Source organism: Sparus aurata, chromosome 20 (assembly GCF_900880675.1).
Source record: "Sparus aurata chromosome 20, fSpaAur1.1, whole genome shotgun sequence".
Classification (NCBI taxonomy): Eukaryota; Metazoa; Chordata; class Actinopteri; order Spariformes; family Sparidae; genus Sparus; species Sparus aurata.
In genome coordinates, this window is record NC_044206.1 from 20184894 (window position 1) to 20203483 (window position 18590).

Sequence of the window (18590 nt, forward strand, 5' to 3'; positions counted from 1 at the left end):
TTGTGATTCTCTCTGTATCAATTTACGTGTATAAATCAGTTTTTTATTGGCCGTATGTGAGCGGATTGTAATGTGAAATGAAAGATGAGACCTTCCCTGATTCTCTAGGTTGCCTATACAAGCCAAGGGATGTGACTTTATGCACATTACAGATGGCAACAGGAGCTAATGTTAGCTTTAAAATGGAGTCCACTACCTTAAACTAGCGACCAGCTTCCAGCAGAACACAGACGTTCCATGGAGCCCCTTTGATAAATTATGTATTTTTACATGTATGTATACTGTGTATACTATGGTTTGATCAATTTTCAGCCTGGCCAATTATTGGATCTGATATTCTGTATTTTTACAATTATGGGGATTATTTTTATTTGATTCTCAGTCACTCATTAGAGCATGTACCTCCGTCAAGGCCCTACAAGCCTAATCCAACATCAACTAAAGCATATTTACATCCGCTAGATCCAGATTTCTATGCTACGAGGATTCACTCATAAATACCAGTCACCTAAATATGACTTTTTTTTCATCGCCAATGTTAGTAAGTGAGAAAAATTCCTGGATCAGTCCCTTTATCCAGATCCACACCATAATTTAATAGGGTCTATTCTGGGCAGAGACCCATCCTCTCTGCAAGTTTCTTGGAAATTCATTTAGTTGTTTTTGTGTAATCCTGGTCACAAACCAACAAACACGGGCGAAAACAAAAATAAACTGATTTAAAAATATGCTACTTTGATGAGGTTTGCAATATGCAGATCAACTACAGTTGTTTAATACACCACTAAATGTTTATTCTATGTATATTATACGGCACATTTAATATATCAATATCCCTAACTAATTTTGAGCAGTGTAAATGTAATAATTGTACAATAATGTACAACATTTGCCTCTAAAATGTATTGAAGTGGAAGTATTTGAAGATGCAATGTGTAAAAACTGGCCACCTCTTAAATTCATACTCCAAACAAATATGGGGCAACATAACACCAAAGTAACCACTAACTGCCATTAGCTAGTTAGCTTTGTTAGCACTGCAGTTAGCTGTCCAGAGTTGGAGCTCTGAGGTGTTTATATGAGAGAGGAGAGGCCTGGGCAAGATGTTTAGCATGCTATCTTCAGCTGATATTCACCGTTGTTTCATCACACTGTTGATTATGTTAATTCATTTATTTATTTTATCAACAAGAATTCTAACATACTGCACCTTTAAGTGCCAGAAAAATGTAAATACTCAAGTACGGTACATGAGTTAAAGTACTTAGTCACATTCCATCACTGGCTGGTGGTGGCTGGAGTCTTAAATGCAACACATTGCACAGTGCAGAATGGCCATAAGGCTGCTCGGGAAGGAAGATGGGAAAATGTCTGACTTTATTAATACTACAATATGGAAGATGGCACACAGACTTTCTTTCTTTCTTTCTTTCTTTCCCTCGCCGACTGCCGATTTCATCTGAAACCATCCTACTTTCTCTTCTCTCGGCCTCCCGTGCTCTCCCTCCTCTTCCCTCCTCTGCTCCTCTGTCTCTCATGAAGCGGGCAAGGCGTAGTGTGTGGTTGGTGTGAGATAACAAAGGCTGAGGAGTTCACCATTATGTAACTTCTGTGGAGGCTGAGGAGGTGGAGGAAGAGGAGGAGAGGCAGCAGGGTTAGCACGTAGGAAAAGGAGGGCAGGAGAGGGCTAGTAGCCTACGTTGCAGTGCTCATTTGTCTTCCGCGTAACACACACACACACACAAACACGCACAAGCACACACATGCTGGCCTCCTTTTCCTGCCCTCCATCACAGATTCAGCAGGCTGCACTTGCAGATACGGCCTCATAATATTTGAACTTTCTCAGTGTTTCAGCTTTGTGTTCCCACGCTGACAACCACACATAAAGATTTTTAAGTGAAATTTGCTCTCCATCTCTCTGACAGCGTCTACGCGAGCCGGAGTGCTGAGCAGGCAGCCACACACACACGCACAAACACACACACACACTTATACGCAGGGCCTCTAACTCTCGAGCTCTATGGCTCCCTGCAGCCCCACCCGCCTGTCCTCTGATGGCCTCCCACTCATGCCACATTAAACATTTAGTGAGGCACTCTGGATCCGTGTGACACCATCTTTTAGCGCCGCCAAGCTAACAGCCCTCACACACTGTGGAAAAAACATAGGTGCATGCTCGTCGGCGGAAACCTGATACAGCAGTCACACTACTCGCTCTGCCCGTCTCTGTCTCTCTTATGCACGTACACGAAATGCAGAGGCAAAATCAGTGGCTCAGAGAGGCCTTCTGTGTTGAGAGCAAGACCTGCATTAATCAATATTGATTCCTGGAGTGTGTGTCTGTATGTGCATGCACTTATGCAATGTGTGTATACCTGAGTGTGTTTGTTTGTGTGTGTGTGTGTGTGTGGGTCACAGTTTGCCTCTCTGCTGCAGTGAGGTGTGACCCAGGGTTGGGTGTATCCCAGCCCAGTGCAGTAAAATGCAGCTGTGATGCTCCCTGCAATATTTTTTTTTTTGAGATATGAGAGGAGACAGGAACCTGATGTCAACACCGCTTTTCGCAAGCCTGCCACACGCACCACTGCGGCGTGTGTGTGCGCGCATTCCAACAAAATGTCACACAATGATGATCCACTGTCCATCAGAAGTTGATTTATTGAGCCCCCAAACAAGGGCAGAGAACTCAGCTCCATCTCATCTCATTTTCAGTGACTTCATTGAACTGGAGGCCCTGGTCTCATGCTGCACGAGCCTATTCTCGCGAGGATTCCTCCCCTCTACTACACACACACACACACACACACACACACCATCATCATCACTCCTCCTCCTCCTCCTCTTCTACCCAGCCCCTCCCTTTCCGTCTCTACTCGCCTCTATCCTCTTCAGCCTTGCCTGCCTGTCAGAAAGGTACTCCAGTATTGGAGGCTAGGCTACCCTCCTCCCGGACCCCGTACGAGAGCCAGCCACCGTCGTACCCCAAGGCTCGGGCTCCCCACTCTCGCCACCGACCATGGCAACCACCGCTACTTCCACCAGGTTCACCGACGAGTACCAGCTGTACGAGGAGCTCGGGAAGTAAGCAGCAGCCGTAACGTTACAGTGTGCATCGTGTTTGTCTTGTCGTGTTTTTTGTCCCCCACCCCCGCAACCTCGCCTCACATTATTTCTGGTTAGCCAGCTAGCAGGCGATAGCTAGTCGAAATAGCTCACAGACTAATCACGTTGAGTGCTGTAATAATGTGCCCCGTGTGTGTGCGTATGTGTGTGTGTGCGCGCGTGTCTGTGTTCGAGCGGAGGCTGTTAACTGTCGTGGTGCAGTCCCGGCTAAATAACCGTTGCTATCGGCTAGCTTAACTAGCAGCTCCCGCAGCAACGGAGAGCAGCGCACTGACGGTTGGTTACTAGCCGACTAGTTAGCTACCATGCTGATATTGATAAACCAGCCCGAGTTAGCCCACTAGCGTTGCGTCTTTGGTGAATAGCCCGCACAGAGGTTGGCGCAGTAACAGCTGTTAGCCCTTCCGTGTTTGCTAGCCGGTATTTTCTGGTCTGCTGGACCCGTCAGCGGGGCCCCGGGAGACGCCGGAGACGTAGCCCTGTGACATTTCACCGGCCCACGGGTCTGACAGCTCCGCGCTGGCTCGATAGACCAGAGGCTGTGGTCGCTAGCTAACTAGGCCGACCACTTTTTTTTCTCCCTCTCTCTCTCTCTCCCCCCTTCTCTCTCTCTCGCTGTCGAGCAGCTGCAGATGATTTGTGTAACCGTGTTGAGTAACGTTACGTACCCCTGGATCACTTAATGAGGAAGTTATTCGGTCCAGGCTGCGCTGCGCTGCGTTGAGTGTGCGATGTAAATGCCCGCACGCTCCCGCACAACAGCTGGCCCGATCATCGTGTAACGCAGTTATCAATAAATGCGTTAAATTAAATGGGGGAGGGGGGTGGGATCGTCAAGCACGGGCGATTACAGCGGCTGTTTTCTGTGTAAGAGGCAGTGACGTGTTTTCTCGGTATTTTGATGACGGGCCACTACCTCCTCTGTTTCATCACCATCAACATCAGCAGCAGCAGCAGCAGCATCTGTTGTTCTTGGCCGATGAAGCCTTTTCTCCCACCCACCCCCTGCTGTACCCAAACCAGCGGCAGCAGGGCGACACTGGCCCTGTGAAGATACACCGGCCTTAATTTCCAGCTGCCATTTCCACTGCCGAGTAATTGTCAGTAATCGATGGCACTGATTGCACAGCCAGAGCACTGGGACACATATACACACCTACACATCCTCCATAGTGGCTCTGCGCTTTACTGCCCCTGATTCTTAAGCATACCGAGCACTTACCTCATCTCATGTCTCTGCAGCTGTCTGTTAATGCGTTTTGCTCCGTCATAGGTTATTAACGTCAGGGCACTGACGTGTATTTCTGTCACCTGTCACCTCTCATTCGCTGGTAAATAATTGAAACTAAGAGCAGAGCGAGAGTGGAGGGAGCAGAGTGCAGCAGACGGTAGCAGCCCTCCATATATCGTGGATGGGCCTGTACAGGGCCAGATACTGCAGATTGTGCAGGCTGTCATATAGGCTCTGTGAAAATCATGCATAATTACTTGTTCTGTGATGCTCCAAATGAACAGTCGCCATAGCGGCTCGCAGGTGAAAAATATGGAGCATTCATCTAGGTCAATATGAAACTCCTCAGTGTTGGAGATGTGCACTTCCTTTTCTGCTCGAGCGGATTTATAAGTCAATGTTTTTACCTTGTGAATGTATCAAACATCGCCCATTGTTGTGTGAGATGCAGCCCATTCTTTGCACTGGCTATTGCAAATTGAATTTCCTTAGGGGCTGTAGGTTGCGTCGCATTGTTGTGCCCATCAATAGATTAGCACTAGAACTTGGCCATTCATTTATAATCCAAGCCCTGAGCTCATATCAGCACTCACGCTTGAGGAGCTTGTTATATTGCCCACCCTTTTTAGGTTGTAACGCACCGAAAGCTGTGATAGTAATGACTAAAGTGTGTGTATGTTAGAGAGCGAGAGAGTGAGACCAAGGATGTCGGCGTACACAAAAACAAACCACTGTCACAGAAGTGATGCAGTTTCAAATGTCATGCTGTGTGTGTATGTGTGAGAGGGAGCATGTGTAATGGAACTGATTTTTGGTTGTTGATGTGCTTTTTTTCTTAGGGGAGCTTTTTCAGTGGTGCGTAGGTGTGTAAAGAAGTCATCAGGACAGGAATATGCTGCGAAAATCATCAACACTAAGAAGCTGTCTGCAAGAGGTATGGTAACACCACGCACACTCACACAGATGCTGATATGTGCATATTTGCCCCATTTGTGGTGTTTATCGAATCATAGAGCATTACAGTACATTTTATATTATGATAGTTATATGTAGACAGGGCTGCACATTTATTCCTATTCTTGCACATTTGCAATTTCAGGAGCTGCGATTTCTTTTTTGATAAAGGTAAAATGTGTCACAACAAACGCTTATAAATGAAGCATGTTGGTGCTACGGAGGTGCTCATGCCCACAAATGGTATTCTCCAGATGTAAGAGAACATGTAGCCAAAATCACATCATCATTTTCATTAGATATGCTCAATGTTTCAACAGACACGGATAATCGATCATCTGTAATATTCCATATCTCTAATAAGACTTGATTGTTGTTGCTTCTATATTTCGGCTAGAGTTTCACAGACATCGATAAATGGCCAGTAGTATAAGTTTTCCAACATTGTGCCGATACAGTACACTGTAATTTACTGGTGCAGTGTACATCATGCATCATTTTATTTTTACTATAATCAGTCTTTCTTTGCATTTTGTTCAACCCCCAAATCCTGGAAATGCTTGAGAGTCAGTTCATAGATAATTAAAAAGATAACAAGTTAAATTTGTGGCTTATACAGTGAAGGAAACACTTGATGAATCATAGTACTTCAAAAATCCCATAAATTCAATATTTCCATGAAGTACCAGTGACTAAAGCGATAGATACCAGGGAATTGTGCTGCAAATTCTCTGCCCTCTCACTGTATATGTCTTCACTTCCCCCAGCTTTATTGGAAAGCATGCACACAAACAGAAGTCCCAAATTGTCCAATAGCTGAGGAAATCTTTTATTCAATCACCATGCCTGTGGGGAGTTCTTATCAGCAACCTCTTGGTGGTTTAATGACCCTCTGTATAAACACTGTATTGAATAACTCTGTCTTTCCTCTGTGGTATCATTAGTCCACCGCTGTACAAGGAATTGATCCAAATTTCTTGAATGCTCTTCATGAAAAGGGCACACATTTTGGACTGAAATAAAACAATAAGAACTGGCAGTACACGAAGGATGTTTCTTGTGTGTCGGTTGTTAATTGTTGCTTTGGTGTGTTCAAATATCTCACGTTATGCGCTGCATAGATCCACACCCACGTGCACATGCCCGATGTGGCGTGCCATGTGGTAATGATGACGCGAGCTCGTGTCAGTGTGTCAGAACCTCCTCCTTGGCTTCGGACTGAGATACTTAATTGCTTTCTCCTTTTTCTATCTGACAAATTAGGCCTGCGCTCCTTCCTGACATCCACGCACACCTGGCTTCCTTTGTTCTCCCTCCCTGCACTCTCTCTCATTACCTCCGAGCCTGTCTTTCTCCGCTAGCCTCTCTCCGTCATTGCCTTTCTCTTGTCGTTCTATGAAGGGGGATTGGTTTGTATTGAGGCTAATCCACTTATGCTAAATGTATCTCATCAACCACTAAGACCCCACAGATTCCATAGGCGCCTCCCTGTTTGCCCTGTTGTTGTCTGAGTCTGATGGCATTTGCGTTTGTGTGTGTGAGAGAGAGACCGAGAGAGCAGGGAGCAGCACTAATAGAGCATGTCTGCATTGTGAGGCATCTGTGAGTGTGTTGTAATACCGTTATTGTTCTATCCCTGCCATCAAGTGTCCACACAGGGCCGCTCCTAGTATTAATGTCCCACCGAGGAAAAGTAAGGGCTCAGCAGAAAACTGTTGGCTCTTTGCAGAGGCAGGCAGCACAATGTAGGTCTGTGTGTGTGTGTGTGTGTGTGTGTGTGTGTGTGTTTGTGTGTGTGTGTGTGTGTGTGTGTGTGTGCCAGGGGAGAAGAAAGCTGGCCAGTAGAAGAGTAGCAGGAGGAAAAAGAGGGAGGAGGAGATTTTAAACAATATAGTCTTGCAAGGAGATCAGTGACACTCTACGCCAGGGGAAGTAAGGTGAAATGAGACAAGAGAGCGAGACACGATTGAGTGAGCGAAGGAGGGAACAAGAGGATTTTGTGCTAAGAGAAGAATTGCGGTAGGCCGACCGGCTGACGCAACATGCACCTACACGCACACAAAAAAACACACCGTCCACACACTCACACACACAGGCAGCCAGTGCGTGTGCAGGCAGCCTGCCTGGTAGGATTTGGGTGGGTTTTTTTTAGCCTGATGGGGCGAGTGTGACCTCACGCGTGGCCTGGTGGGTAAGTCTCTCAAAGCTCTGGTAAACACTGCAGTAATCTGAGGAGGAGGGGGGCAGGGAAGGAAGGAAGGAAGGGAATGAACCAAGGAAGGAAGGAAGAAAGGTAGGAAGGAAGGAAGGAAGAGAGGGTGGACGGGATGTCAGGGATGGATGTAGGCGGTTGGCTGTGGGATAGTCCAGCCTACAGGCAGTATGGGGGTGGATGCGAGTGGGCAGCAGGGTACACGTAACGAACACACACGAAATGCATAAAACTGATTCTCAACACAGAGAATAAAGGGTTTTTAATGCTCTCTGGTTTGTCGTGGTTTCAGTTTATAAATGACTCAAAGAAGGAGATAAAACCCCTGAGGTGTTAAAATTTTCATGATTAATTGAACTTGAAGAAGAAAATGAAAAGTTATCTTAGATGTAGATAGAGTTTAGAGTTCCGTTTTAGATGGAGCCTGACCGATATAGGATTTTTTGGCTGATGGCAATATTTGATATAACCCTCAAATCAAACCTTATACAGAGATATGCAACAGAGGCAGGATACTTTACAGTTGAACAATAAACTCTGTCTAAAATGAAATCCTTTTCTGTGTCATGATCTCAGAAAGGAGATTTTCATATCGGCTCGTAACCACAACAAAAATGCTTGTTGTTGAGGGAAGTGACTATAAAAAGTGGATATCTTCTGCAACAATGTTTATGAAAGTTCAGACTTTCCACTTTAATTTTAGATGGATAGTTATCGGCATATAGCATTTTTACTGATCTAGTATTGATGTTTTTTTGTTTTCCGATGAACTTAAAAAGTGCTGTTTTTGGTTCTGATTCAACAGCCTACTTCTTTTTGTAATCACCACAATGTGGTCTCACTCAATGTCCTGCCACAAAACACTATCAGATTGGTAAGTGCCAGTGTCAACATGACCTTTTTTTTTTTTTTTTTTTTTTTTGAGAAAAATTGCTTCTTCTTCAGAGCGCCGTTCCTTTTTTGTGTAGCCGATACAAGTGCTATTAGCGGAAAAATCTTTCAACTTTTCAGAAAGGGGTTGGGGTCATCAATGTCACTCTTTCTCAGGCAACCAATCATTTATTAGATTGGGTGGGACTTGTTACCTGTCACCCTGGTAACCAAGAAAATGGAGGAGAAGCTTGTTCTGGCTGCTCTGCTATCGTCAGCTTTATCAGACAGAATCTCTCATAAGAGAGCCAGATAAGTGAATTTGTTGGAGCAGGTCTGCCGCACACTGAATGTAGCTGGTGAGTGTTGTGCTTTTATCACCGTATGTATTGTAAGCTGTGCAGTAAGCCCTCAGTTACCATGACGTTGCAGCGTTCTTTTATTCACGCTCAAGCATAAGCACTTCCAAACACAATGCTAGAATAAACATTACGTGACAGTCTACAAACACTTGGTAATCTGAATCTGCAAAGTAACTAGTTGATTGTAAGATGTCACTAAATGTTATGAATTTGAAGTATTATGAAGTAGAAAATGGAAATACAAACTGAAAACTGTACTTAAGTACAGACCTTGGATAAATTGTACTCTTGTTACATTTCATCACTGGTTTACGCTGAATTTTGACACCAGGATTTTTCATTTTTACTGAAAATTCGTATGGCTTCCAAATATCGGATATCGGTCTCCTTCATTACTAACAATCCATATCTCTGTTGGTCCTGAAAAATCCATATCAGTCGATCCCTAACTGTAATGCGCCACCATTAAAACTTACATTCCAGTGTCTACAGTTACTGTCCTGTGGCTGTATCATTCTCTTAAATGTGTTACTCCATTATTATTAATTCTTGCTCAACAGTGTCCCAATTTCCCAGTTCAGTCCCGTTAGTTCCTTGCTGACCTCCAGTAGCCAAAGCCTCTCATTATTATTAATGGCAACCCAACCGGGACTCAGCAGTCCCCCTGAGTGTAAGTTGGTGTCAGACCTTTGAATCGACGCCCACATCTTCAATTTGTTCAGCGATTTGAACAAGTCGGGTATAGAGCCCATTGATGGCCATTTTCTTCCCCAGCTGTAGAAACAGTCTAATCACAGCTTGAAGGTGGGATTAAGAATGTGGCCCCCATCTTTGTAGACAGCTACCCAGATACATCCATGATAAACGGTGAAAAAAACATGGCTGCAAGAATAGAAATAAGCGTTGATGAGAATAACTCTTCAAGAGAAACTACTGCTACTTTCTGTTCAAAATGAGCTTGTATTTGAACCTTTTAAGAAGTAGGCAAGACTCTAAGGCCTGCTTCAGAAGTCAGCTGCCACGAAAAGTATAAAGAGCAAAACAGTGTCTGAGTCTTGCCCCGTTTGAGCCTCTCGCACATTCTGTAGCTGCTGATAAAATTAGCAACCCTTTTAAACGTTGGTGGAAAAATATGTCAGACATTAACAAGATCTATGCCTCTGCAGTAGCAGTAAATGCAACACATCAGCCGATAAGTGCTTAACAAGATATTTAGCTTGACAAACAGTAATGTTAACCGCAACTAACAGCAGGGTTATGGCTAAGTAAACACACACCAGGAGAGCCTCTTTTAGTTCAGCTGCTAGCTAAGCTACAACAGGTTCCCATATATTGAAATGTGCTTTCATGGACTTGTGTTTCCAGCAGAGCAACTGTGTGTCTGATGGTTGCAGGTGATTGCTGGTTAGTTCAAACGCTGGGACAAAATATCGATGATGTATTGCTTCCTCTTGCGATAGGATTATCAATACACTATCTCACAGTCAGTGTGTGTGACCAAGAGGTGCTAAGCTAAGACTGTGTGCCCTTTTTTTACATTTTTTTTTTCTTTTACATTTTCTTCATCTCAGTCCATGTCCAATTATGTGAAACCGACCCCCCAGTGCAAAGAGTAAATGCATAATTCCTGCACTTTTTTAGGGATAGATTGTGTTTCTTCAGTTTGGGCAGATGTCGAGATATAATGTTAGATGATTGTCTTGCAATGTATCTGTCATCGTAGAATCGCTGTATCGTGATACATTCATTATTGTGGGCAATCTATATCCAATTGTATCATGAATTTCCCTGCCATTCCCACTCCTAATTATCTCTGACTACCAGCTCTGTCACTGTAGAGTCCTTTGTCCCCTGACCCTCGATTTCCCACACAACGTAATAAGCCCACATCGCCTGAAGTCGTTGTTTCCCCACTCCTCTGCTGGACTATTTGAATATGCTTTGAGGCAGACGTCTAGCAGAATTTGAGCAGCAGTTACCTTTTGAAACAAGCATGTTCTTGAAAATTGTTAAACAAACGGATCCAAGCCACCGCTACAGCAGCATCTGTCTAAAGCAAAAATGGCAGAAACAGAAATTGGCCCGATATGAATGAACACAGGCTGAATAATGAAGTAAAACAAAATTCAGTCTGATTATCAGGCAGCACGCTTCCTGCCATTGATCAAAAAGTAACTCGAGAGGACAGCTGACGGAGTGCTTTTTGGTTTGTAGTGGTTACCATGGTGACAGTAATGGCAGCTGCATGTGCATTTACATCACACTGCGAAAATGATGGTTGTGATTACACTTTTTAACAGATGAAGAGGCAGGTAAATACCAACATGTGAAACATATTTTACTGCCAGATAAGTGGGTTGGACTATTCTTCCAATTAGCCAGTTACATTACAAATGTTTAGGGTGGTAACATTTATATTATCTATACGAGAAAATAGGGTTGTTTTTTTACCTGTATATGATACAGCTAAAATACTGACTATAATTATACGAAAACTATAAAGTGCATTTAAACCATTTTCTGCATCGTCCAGTAGATAAAGATTAGAGCCGCCTTCATCATCATTCTCTGAAAACCTCCCAAAATACTGTGAAGTTATGATTATTAAGTTACCTTGTCAAAAATCCCAAGACAGATTCGCGAACTGAACTAGACTCTCACATGTGGAGTCAGGCTGTTAGCTTTTGTGTGTGTGTGTGTGTGTGTGTGTGTGTGTGTGTGTGTGTGTGTGTGTGTGTGTGTGTGTGTGTGTGTGTGTGTGTGTGTGTGTGTGTGTGTGTGTGTGTGTGTGTGTGTGTGTGTGTGTGTGTGTGTGTCAGTCAGTGTCAGGTCATCTCCATCCTCCTCAACTGATGTAAGATGGCTGTGGGCCCGCCCCATGGCAAAGCAGATGGCCAATTAGAGAGCAGCAGGAAGTGCCAGTAATTACCCTCCAGCCCTCTCTTTCCTGTCTTCTTCTTCCACACACTCTCGCACCAACAAATAAGGAGATTGAATGAATTAGTGAGTGCTGCAGTGACACTGCACCAGGGTAGACGGCTATACACAAACACATGCGCACGCACACACAGGGGAGCTGTGATCCTCTTCTAGCAAATGGACGTTCCGTGTAATCCTCCCTCCTTCTCTCAGTCTGCCTCCCTGTCCTGCGTCACTGGTGTAATTAGAAGGAGGTTCAGGTCTCTCCCTTATTCACTCGCTTTCTGTCAGATGAGGGAAATCTATACCTGCGGGGAGACGACAGGGAGGCTAGTGGTAGTTAGATGTGAGGAGTGTGTAGCTCTGTGTTAGAGAACCAACGACAGAGCTACGAAACACCTCGACTGTGGCTTAACAACTTGTTCACAACAAGTTAGAAAGGCAGTCAGAGCAGACGGAGCATAAAGGAAGGATGCAGAGATGTGACAATGCTTTTTCATATCAATGTGCGATGTTGGGTGCAACTCTTTTGAAAGTAGCTTGTTACATTACAAAATGAAACCTCTTTTAAATACATTGAGTATGTTGCTGCTTATATTGTCCAGAAGATGCACATCTTCCCTTTTTAAAGTATTGACTCTACCGACATCAAGTAGCATATTCGACGACCCATAATCTGTAACTCTGCAGTACACACAGGATGATGAAAACATCACGCCAGTATAACCCTGTCCAACATAAGTGCAATTCAAGATTTTATCCCTGTAATCATCAAACATTAAAACTTTCAAACAAAAATAAGACAAAAAGACATGTCTATTTTTAATGAAAAACAATCAGAGAATCTTAAACATAATCATAAACCCTTAAAAGAAAGAAACCAAAGAAGAAATCAACACAGGACTGTATGTCAAGCTCAACAGCTTTTTCAAATCAATCATGTGAGGATATTCAGAATTATCTCCACTCCTACAATGAAAATTCACAATACATTTTTTTCTTTTCATCAAGTGTTTTTATTGTAGATTTTACCGCAATCTACAATGAAATGTTTTATCATACCATCCTTACTCTGCAGGCTAATAATAACAAGAATGGCGGACACAATATGCCTTTCACAGCTCTTTTATGTTTGAGAACAAAAAATAAAATCGAGTGGGTACAGGGAGAATTTTTTTTTTGCAATTCAACTGGAATGAAGCAAATGAAAAGGATTTTGAGTACATACAAAGTGAGCGGAAACTGAGACATACAGGGTAAGCATCTGCTTCTAAGAAAACAAGAAAACACAAGAGTCTTATAGCCTACAGTGCGTTATGTTTCAACATGCTACTAATGAACCGGAGACTGCCCTCTCTGCTTTGGCCATCCCTCTAGCTGGGTTACATCTGCGCACTGACACAACACAGACGCACTTACGCATCCGAAGGTGGCTGTGCACTGCCAACAAGAAGTAGATGAAGAACCGAAACTGTGCGAATGCATCAAAAGAAACAAGGAAATACGACTAAATTCTTACAATGTTTCCCGGATGTAGTTTGATTAAGTAGGTGATATGCAGCTTTTTTAACTGTTCCCTGCTTGTCTGGCATCTTCATGATGATGAATATGACACATAAGAAAAACAAGGACACATGCTTACTCATCTCCTGGCAATGGGAGAAAGTGACACACCTATTTTTAGCAGGTTTACCTGCATTCACAAACCTGAATATACACTCTCATATTGGCGTAAGTGGTGAAGTTAACTGATTACTTGAATTGCAAACCAACATGTATATGTTACCTGTTACAACAAAAAAGTAATGTCAGTCCTGATAATGTGCTTTCATGTTATGGCTGTACGCACTGTATTGCATTTGTAGAACAGTGGGAACGTTGATGCTCAGCAACAGCTTGTGAATTTTATCTGAGGCTGTTGCTGCACTGGGGAAATGAATGCAAATCTTAGTGAGCCTGCCCTCTGTGGTGTAATCGCTATGGAGCTGTGGGGTTGAGCTGGCTTTACCACAGTGATCACACACACACACACGCACATGCACACACATACACACGCTCTCTGAGTCACACTGCATATTCACTACAGTTGCCTCATGTGACCTTTGACCTGAGCGTCATGGCTCCTAAAGTGATGGGAGTGAGCAGTTTAACATGCGGTTGACACACCGTCTGTTACAGGATTCAGTGAAATCCTCAAACAAGGATGTTGGTTTGGACAGAGGGCGTTTGTGTCTTCTAGTGAGCATACCCTCCCAACCATAAGCGCAAACACACCAATACTCTGCTCTACTAAACCCTTTACACACACACACTCGCATGCACAGGCTTGCAGGTGCAAACACCTGCATTACTACACATGGTCTCGTTAATCTCCACCATAACCTTAAATAAAATCATACATGTGGTCAGCGGAGCTCTGCTTTGATGCAGCGATCGACTGTTGGCTTTCAGAGTCAAATGCCGCCTCTCAGCTTGAGCGACTGTAATGCTAATAGGTCAATCATTTGCCTTCACATACACAGAACAAATCTTTAAGTTAAACAAATTACCTTGTACTCTCAAATATTTGCTTATACAGACTTTGTTTAACTGCATGTTTTTTGTTTGTTTTTGTTTGTGGCCGCTGCTCCAGTAGTCAAATGCAGTTTAATACCAGTTATCAAGTGTTGGCCGTAAGTAAGATTTCAAGACAAAGCAGTCGTGGCAGTCTCATTGTGCATGAGATGTAGATCTTAGTTTTTATCGCGTGGGATCATGAGGATCTATGGCATAATTGAGACTAGGGCTGCAACGATATGGTAAACAATCCATTCTTGTGAGTGATATTTTTATCTAAGAATGATTTAGGATTGGTGATCGTTTTCATTTTCACTATAAAAACTATTAAAATCACGATGATGTGACAAACAAACATGTTTTCTTACATCTGGAGAGCAAGATTTGTAGGCCAAGACATTGCAGCAGCACTACATTATAATGCTGTTTTGTTACACATTTTACTTAAAAATTGCAGCTTCTGCAATTTGAGTGTCTGATAACTCGTTTCAGACAGAAATGTCTGATAACCTAGATAAAAACCAAACGTAACTGTATGAGTTCTTGTAAATTGGTGCATATGTGGCATCCGGAGGGCTAGAGGTTAAGACCCGTAGCATCAAAACCACATGCCCCTGTTTCGATACAGTCGAGGGGAGTTTTGTAGCAAGTCATACCACCCAAGTCTCTCTCTGTCTCTCCTTCCTGTCTGCATCTCGGCAGTCACAAAGTGGCAAAAGTGTTAAAAGTAGAACATTTAAGGAGGATATTTAAATTAAGGTATTTTCATCGATACCTCTGAAATATGGAGTTATGTTTCAGACGGCTGAGCAACGTTTCCTTTTGTCAAGTACCACAAATAAAAACCCAATCAGCTACTGAACACAGTTATTTGACCAGGTGATGATGTACAAACACTTTGCTGCTCTGTGACTTGTCTAAACTGCGACTTTTCTCTCCACAGACCATCAGAAGCTGGAGAGAGAGGCTCGTATCTGCCGTCTCCTGAAGCACCCCAACATCGGTGAGTTTCTGTGTCTAAACATGGCCAAAGGTGAAACCTGTGGTTCTGTTTGTTGCTCATGCTTGCAGGATATAATTCTCACCTTGAATGCACCAATACTGGTACACTATCGCATTTTAGTCATTTTACGCTTTTTCTGGTTTTGGGTACCTGTAAGAGAGAGTTTCAAGAATAGAGCACCCTCTTTATAGGTATGAAAGCACACATTGGGTCAGGTTCAAAGGCTGAATTAGGATTGGGCCTTACTCTTAAAGAAATCAAGGATTATTTTAAGGATATTTTCTGAGTAGATAATTGCTGCGGAGCTGGTTCTGTAACTGTTGTACCGGGTGATCATTTTGGGAAACTGGCAGCTGAATTCAGTCTATAGAACTTACAGAGACTAAGTCTGGATCTTTGGTATCACAAGGCTGGTAAGCAGCTAAATGTTTTTGGATTTCTCTGGGTTTTCAAGCTATGGAGCCTGTTTTTATATGAAAGGGACAGAGTTCCTAATTACAAACCAGTGACACGAAACAAAAAACGTCGTATTTATTATTTACTGAGCTAATTAACAGCATTTAAAAGGTTGCCCTAGTGTTCGCTGTGATAACTCATTTTGAATGTCAGTATAGCTGATCTAACAGCAATGCTGCTGGCGATTATGGACATTGGTGCACAGAGCAAAGCTTTGGTGAGCAGACAGATGAGTGCTGAAGATGCGGGGTGTTGTCAGATTGTAAGGCTCACTTGTCAGGATGGAAGAGGGGATCGCAAGCTGGGCTGCTTTAAATTAAGGAGCAGAGAGACTGATTAACATTGATCATCAGAAACAAGTACATGTAAATGCACAGTACGGAGCAGATTTTAGATTCATTATTTCCTTTAGTTCCATTTCACTGGATGTCTTAAATCCTACATGGTTCATTTGACCACTTTGTTTCAGCCAGTGTGTTAACGTCGCTACACTTGCACAGGTATCAAGATGCTAACAGCTCAGGACTGCTAGCCGTGCTGAGATCAGTTGTGCAGCTGTCGTGACAATAGAAACAAAAGGGTATGTGGATGACATCACCGTTATTGCCTAAGAGCACAGACTCAGTAAACCCAGTCAGACTCAAAGGTGACAGAAGGTTATCTTCCTCTTTCTGACAGCGTGACAACACATCTCTGCTCAGTCTGATAAGATGAGACAGTCGTTTTCTGTGTCAGGCATGTTACGAAAAATGTCCTCTGCTTTCTTGACATTCTGCTTTCATTACTGCTCTGATATCCCACTACATAACTACGTGAATGTGGACATTTTTGTTGCAGTGGTGATTTTAGAATAAAATGCATTGCACTGCTAATGATGATATCTAGAGGAGGGATTGGTGTTAAAGGGCAGAAGGGGAAAATATTACAAAATCAATGACACCTCTCAAACCGCACTCCTCATTTCTCTTTTCCTCATGTCCCAGTTTTCTGTCGGCCCCTCCGGCACTCATTCGCCCCTCGCCTACTTTGCCTTCCCCTCTCTGTCTCGATTTCTCTCTCTCTCTCGCTTGTCCTTCTTACCCCTTTTGACATATTTTGGCATCGTCTGCGTTCAAACTTCGGACAAAAGAGGGCACAAAAAAAGAGACAGATGGAGAGACGAAAGCAGGAGGAGTAGGAGACAGATGGAGGGAGAGCGAGAAGATGGGAGGAGGAGGAAAGAGCAGTCGCTCTTGTTTCTTGCTGCAGGGCGATCCTACTTCATCTTATTATACAACTGATATTCATTTTACATAACCAAAACTGTGGCTCCCTGACACTGAACCTAAGCTGCATCTCAGGCCCATCCTCTAACGCCTGGCTCCCACTGCCTGGATATCTGCTTTGTCATTCTGCTGCTCTGTAGTTATGTTGACACTAGGGCTGTGGTGGCTACCGCATAACTGTAGTATTGTGGTAAAATGAGCTCTTTACTGTAATCACCACTTTATGTTTTCTGTTCTCCACCAAATGCTCACTTATCTCCATCACTAATCAGGAAATAGCTCTTTTTGGGAAAACACAACATTTCCTAACCTGGTCCCAGACCCCTGAATCACTGCTCACATCTGCAGTGTGTTTTTTTTTTTTTTTTTTTTTTTTTTTTCCTCCAGCCATTCACACACTGTAGGTCTTGTGTTGTGCTCTTTGGCAGCTATTTCCCTTAGCTTTTTACATAGAAGATAAGAATGGGGGCGTCATCTTTTATGTGGCAGAGCTTCTACATAAACAGTTTACAGTAAGTGGACGTACAAAAACAACAATTCCGAAATCTGACAATTGTTGGACAGACAACAATCAGCTTGACAAACCTAAACTAAAGTGCTCTGCAAAAAAGATGCAATATATAGCCTAATCAATTGATGGCAATGTTGTAATGGATTAATCAGTTTGAGTATTTTTTTTAAAGAAAGTCAAAATTCTCTGATTCCAGCATATAAATGTGAATATTTTCTGATTTCTTTATTCCTCTGTGACTGTAAATGAAATATTTTTGGGCTTTGGACAAAACAAGACATTTGAGGACATCTGCTTTGGCTTTGGAAACACTTATCACACTTATTATTATGTTCTGACATTTTATAGATGAGACAACTAATCGATTTATCAAGAAAATAATTGACAGATTAATGGGGAATGAAAATAATTCTTGGTTCGAGCCCTACTCTGGGCCATTAAAAGGCAGTTAATCACCTAACCACTGGATGCACGGTCATACCGCAAAGTATGAAAAACTCCATGTTTAACATCTGCAGTCCACTCCAGATTCTCCATTTTCTATTTTGTCTTTCTTTTGCCTCTTTGGAGGCCGAACAGTTGAACACTACAGCAGTTCTTTACGTGTCTCTATGCGTCTGTCTCACTGCCCACCCCTCTCTCTTGCAGTGAGACTCCATGACAGCATTTCAGAGGAAGGCTTTCATTACCTAGTCTTTGACCTGTGAGTATATTCTGTATACACATACAGACACACTGACATTTTATCCATGCATGTGACTGCGGTTGGTTTGTGTATGCTAACAGCTTCTCTCTCTTCCCCCTCCTGTCTGTCTCTCTCTGTCTTTCTTTTCCTCCTCCTTCTCTTCTTTCCTCCATTCCTCCCTGCCTGCCCTCCCCCCTCCCAGGGTGACAGGGGGAGAGCTGTTTGAAGACATTGTAGCCAGGGAGTACTACAGTGAGGCTGATGCCAGGTAAGAGAACATATGAACACACACAAACAGACAGCCCTAATCCCTTTAAACATATGAGTCCTCACTGTCGTTTCATGAGCGGGAACACACAGGCACACAGCGGTGGATATAATTGGTTTGCTTGTATTCTTGTCAGCCAATGCACCCCCCTGTCAACAAGTACATCAATATA

At 43.2% G+C, this 18590-nt stretch overlaps 1 protein-coding gene and 1 long non-coding RNA gene across 17 annotated transcripts in view; one reads left to right on the plus strand and one right to left on the minus strand.

Annotated features, from left to right (window-relative positions):
* Positions 1–1158: 1158 nt before the first annotated feature.
* Positions 1159–3907, minus strand: LOC115571236 (uncharacterized). Its single transcript, XR_003981891.1, has 2 exons — positions 3795–3907; positions 1159–1618 (listed from the first exon to the last, which is right to left on the minus strand). It is a non-coding gene; the product is annotated as an uncharacterized LOC115571236 (long non-coding RNA).
* LOC115571218 (calcium/calmodulin-dependent protein kinase type II subunit gamma) overlaps positions 2825–18590 on the plus strand; it is a 42475-nt gene continuing 26709 nt past the window's right edge. For 4 of the 16 annotated variants that reach the window (XM_030400436.1, XM_030400437.1, XM_030400434.1 and 1 more), the window contains exons 1-5: positions 2825–3084; positions 5197–5291; positions 15174–15233; positions 18114–18168; positions 18353–18418. In XM_030400436.1, the coding sequence (XP_030256296.1) occupies positions 3020–3084; positions 5197–5291; positions 15174–15233; positions 18114–18168; positions 18353–18418 (341 nt within the window). In that variant the 5' untranslated portion in view covers positions 2825–3019. The remainder of the gene's footprint in view (positions 3085–5196; positions 5292–15173; positions 15234–18113; positions 18169–18352; positions 18419–18590) is intronic. The other 12 variants (XM_030400432.1, XM_030400433.1, XM_030400441.1 and 9 more) reach the window with 5 other exon arrangements.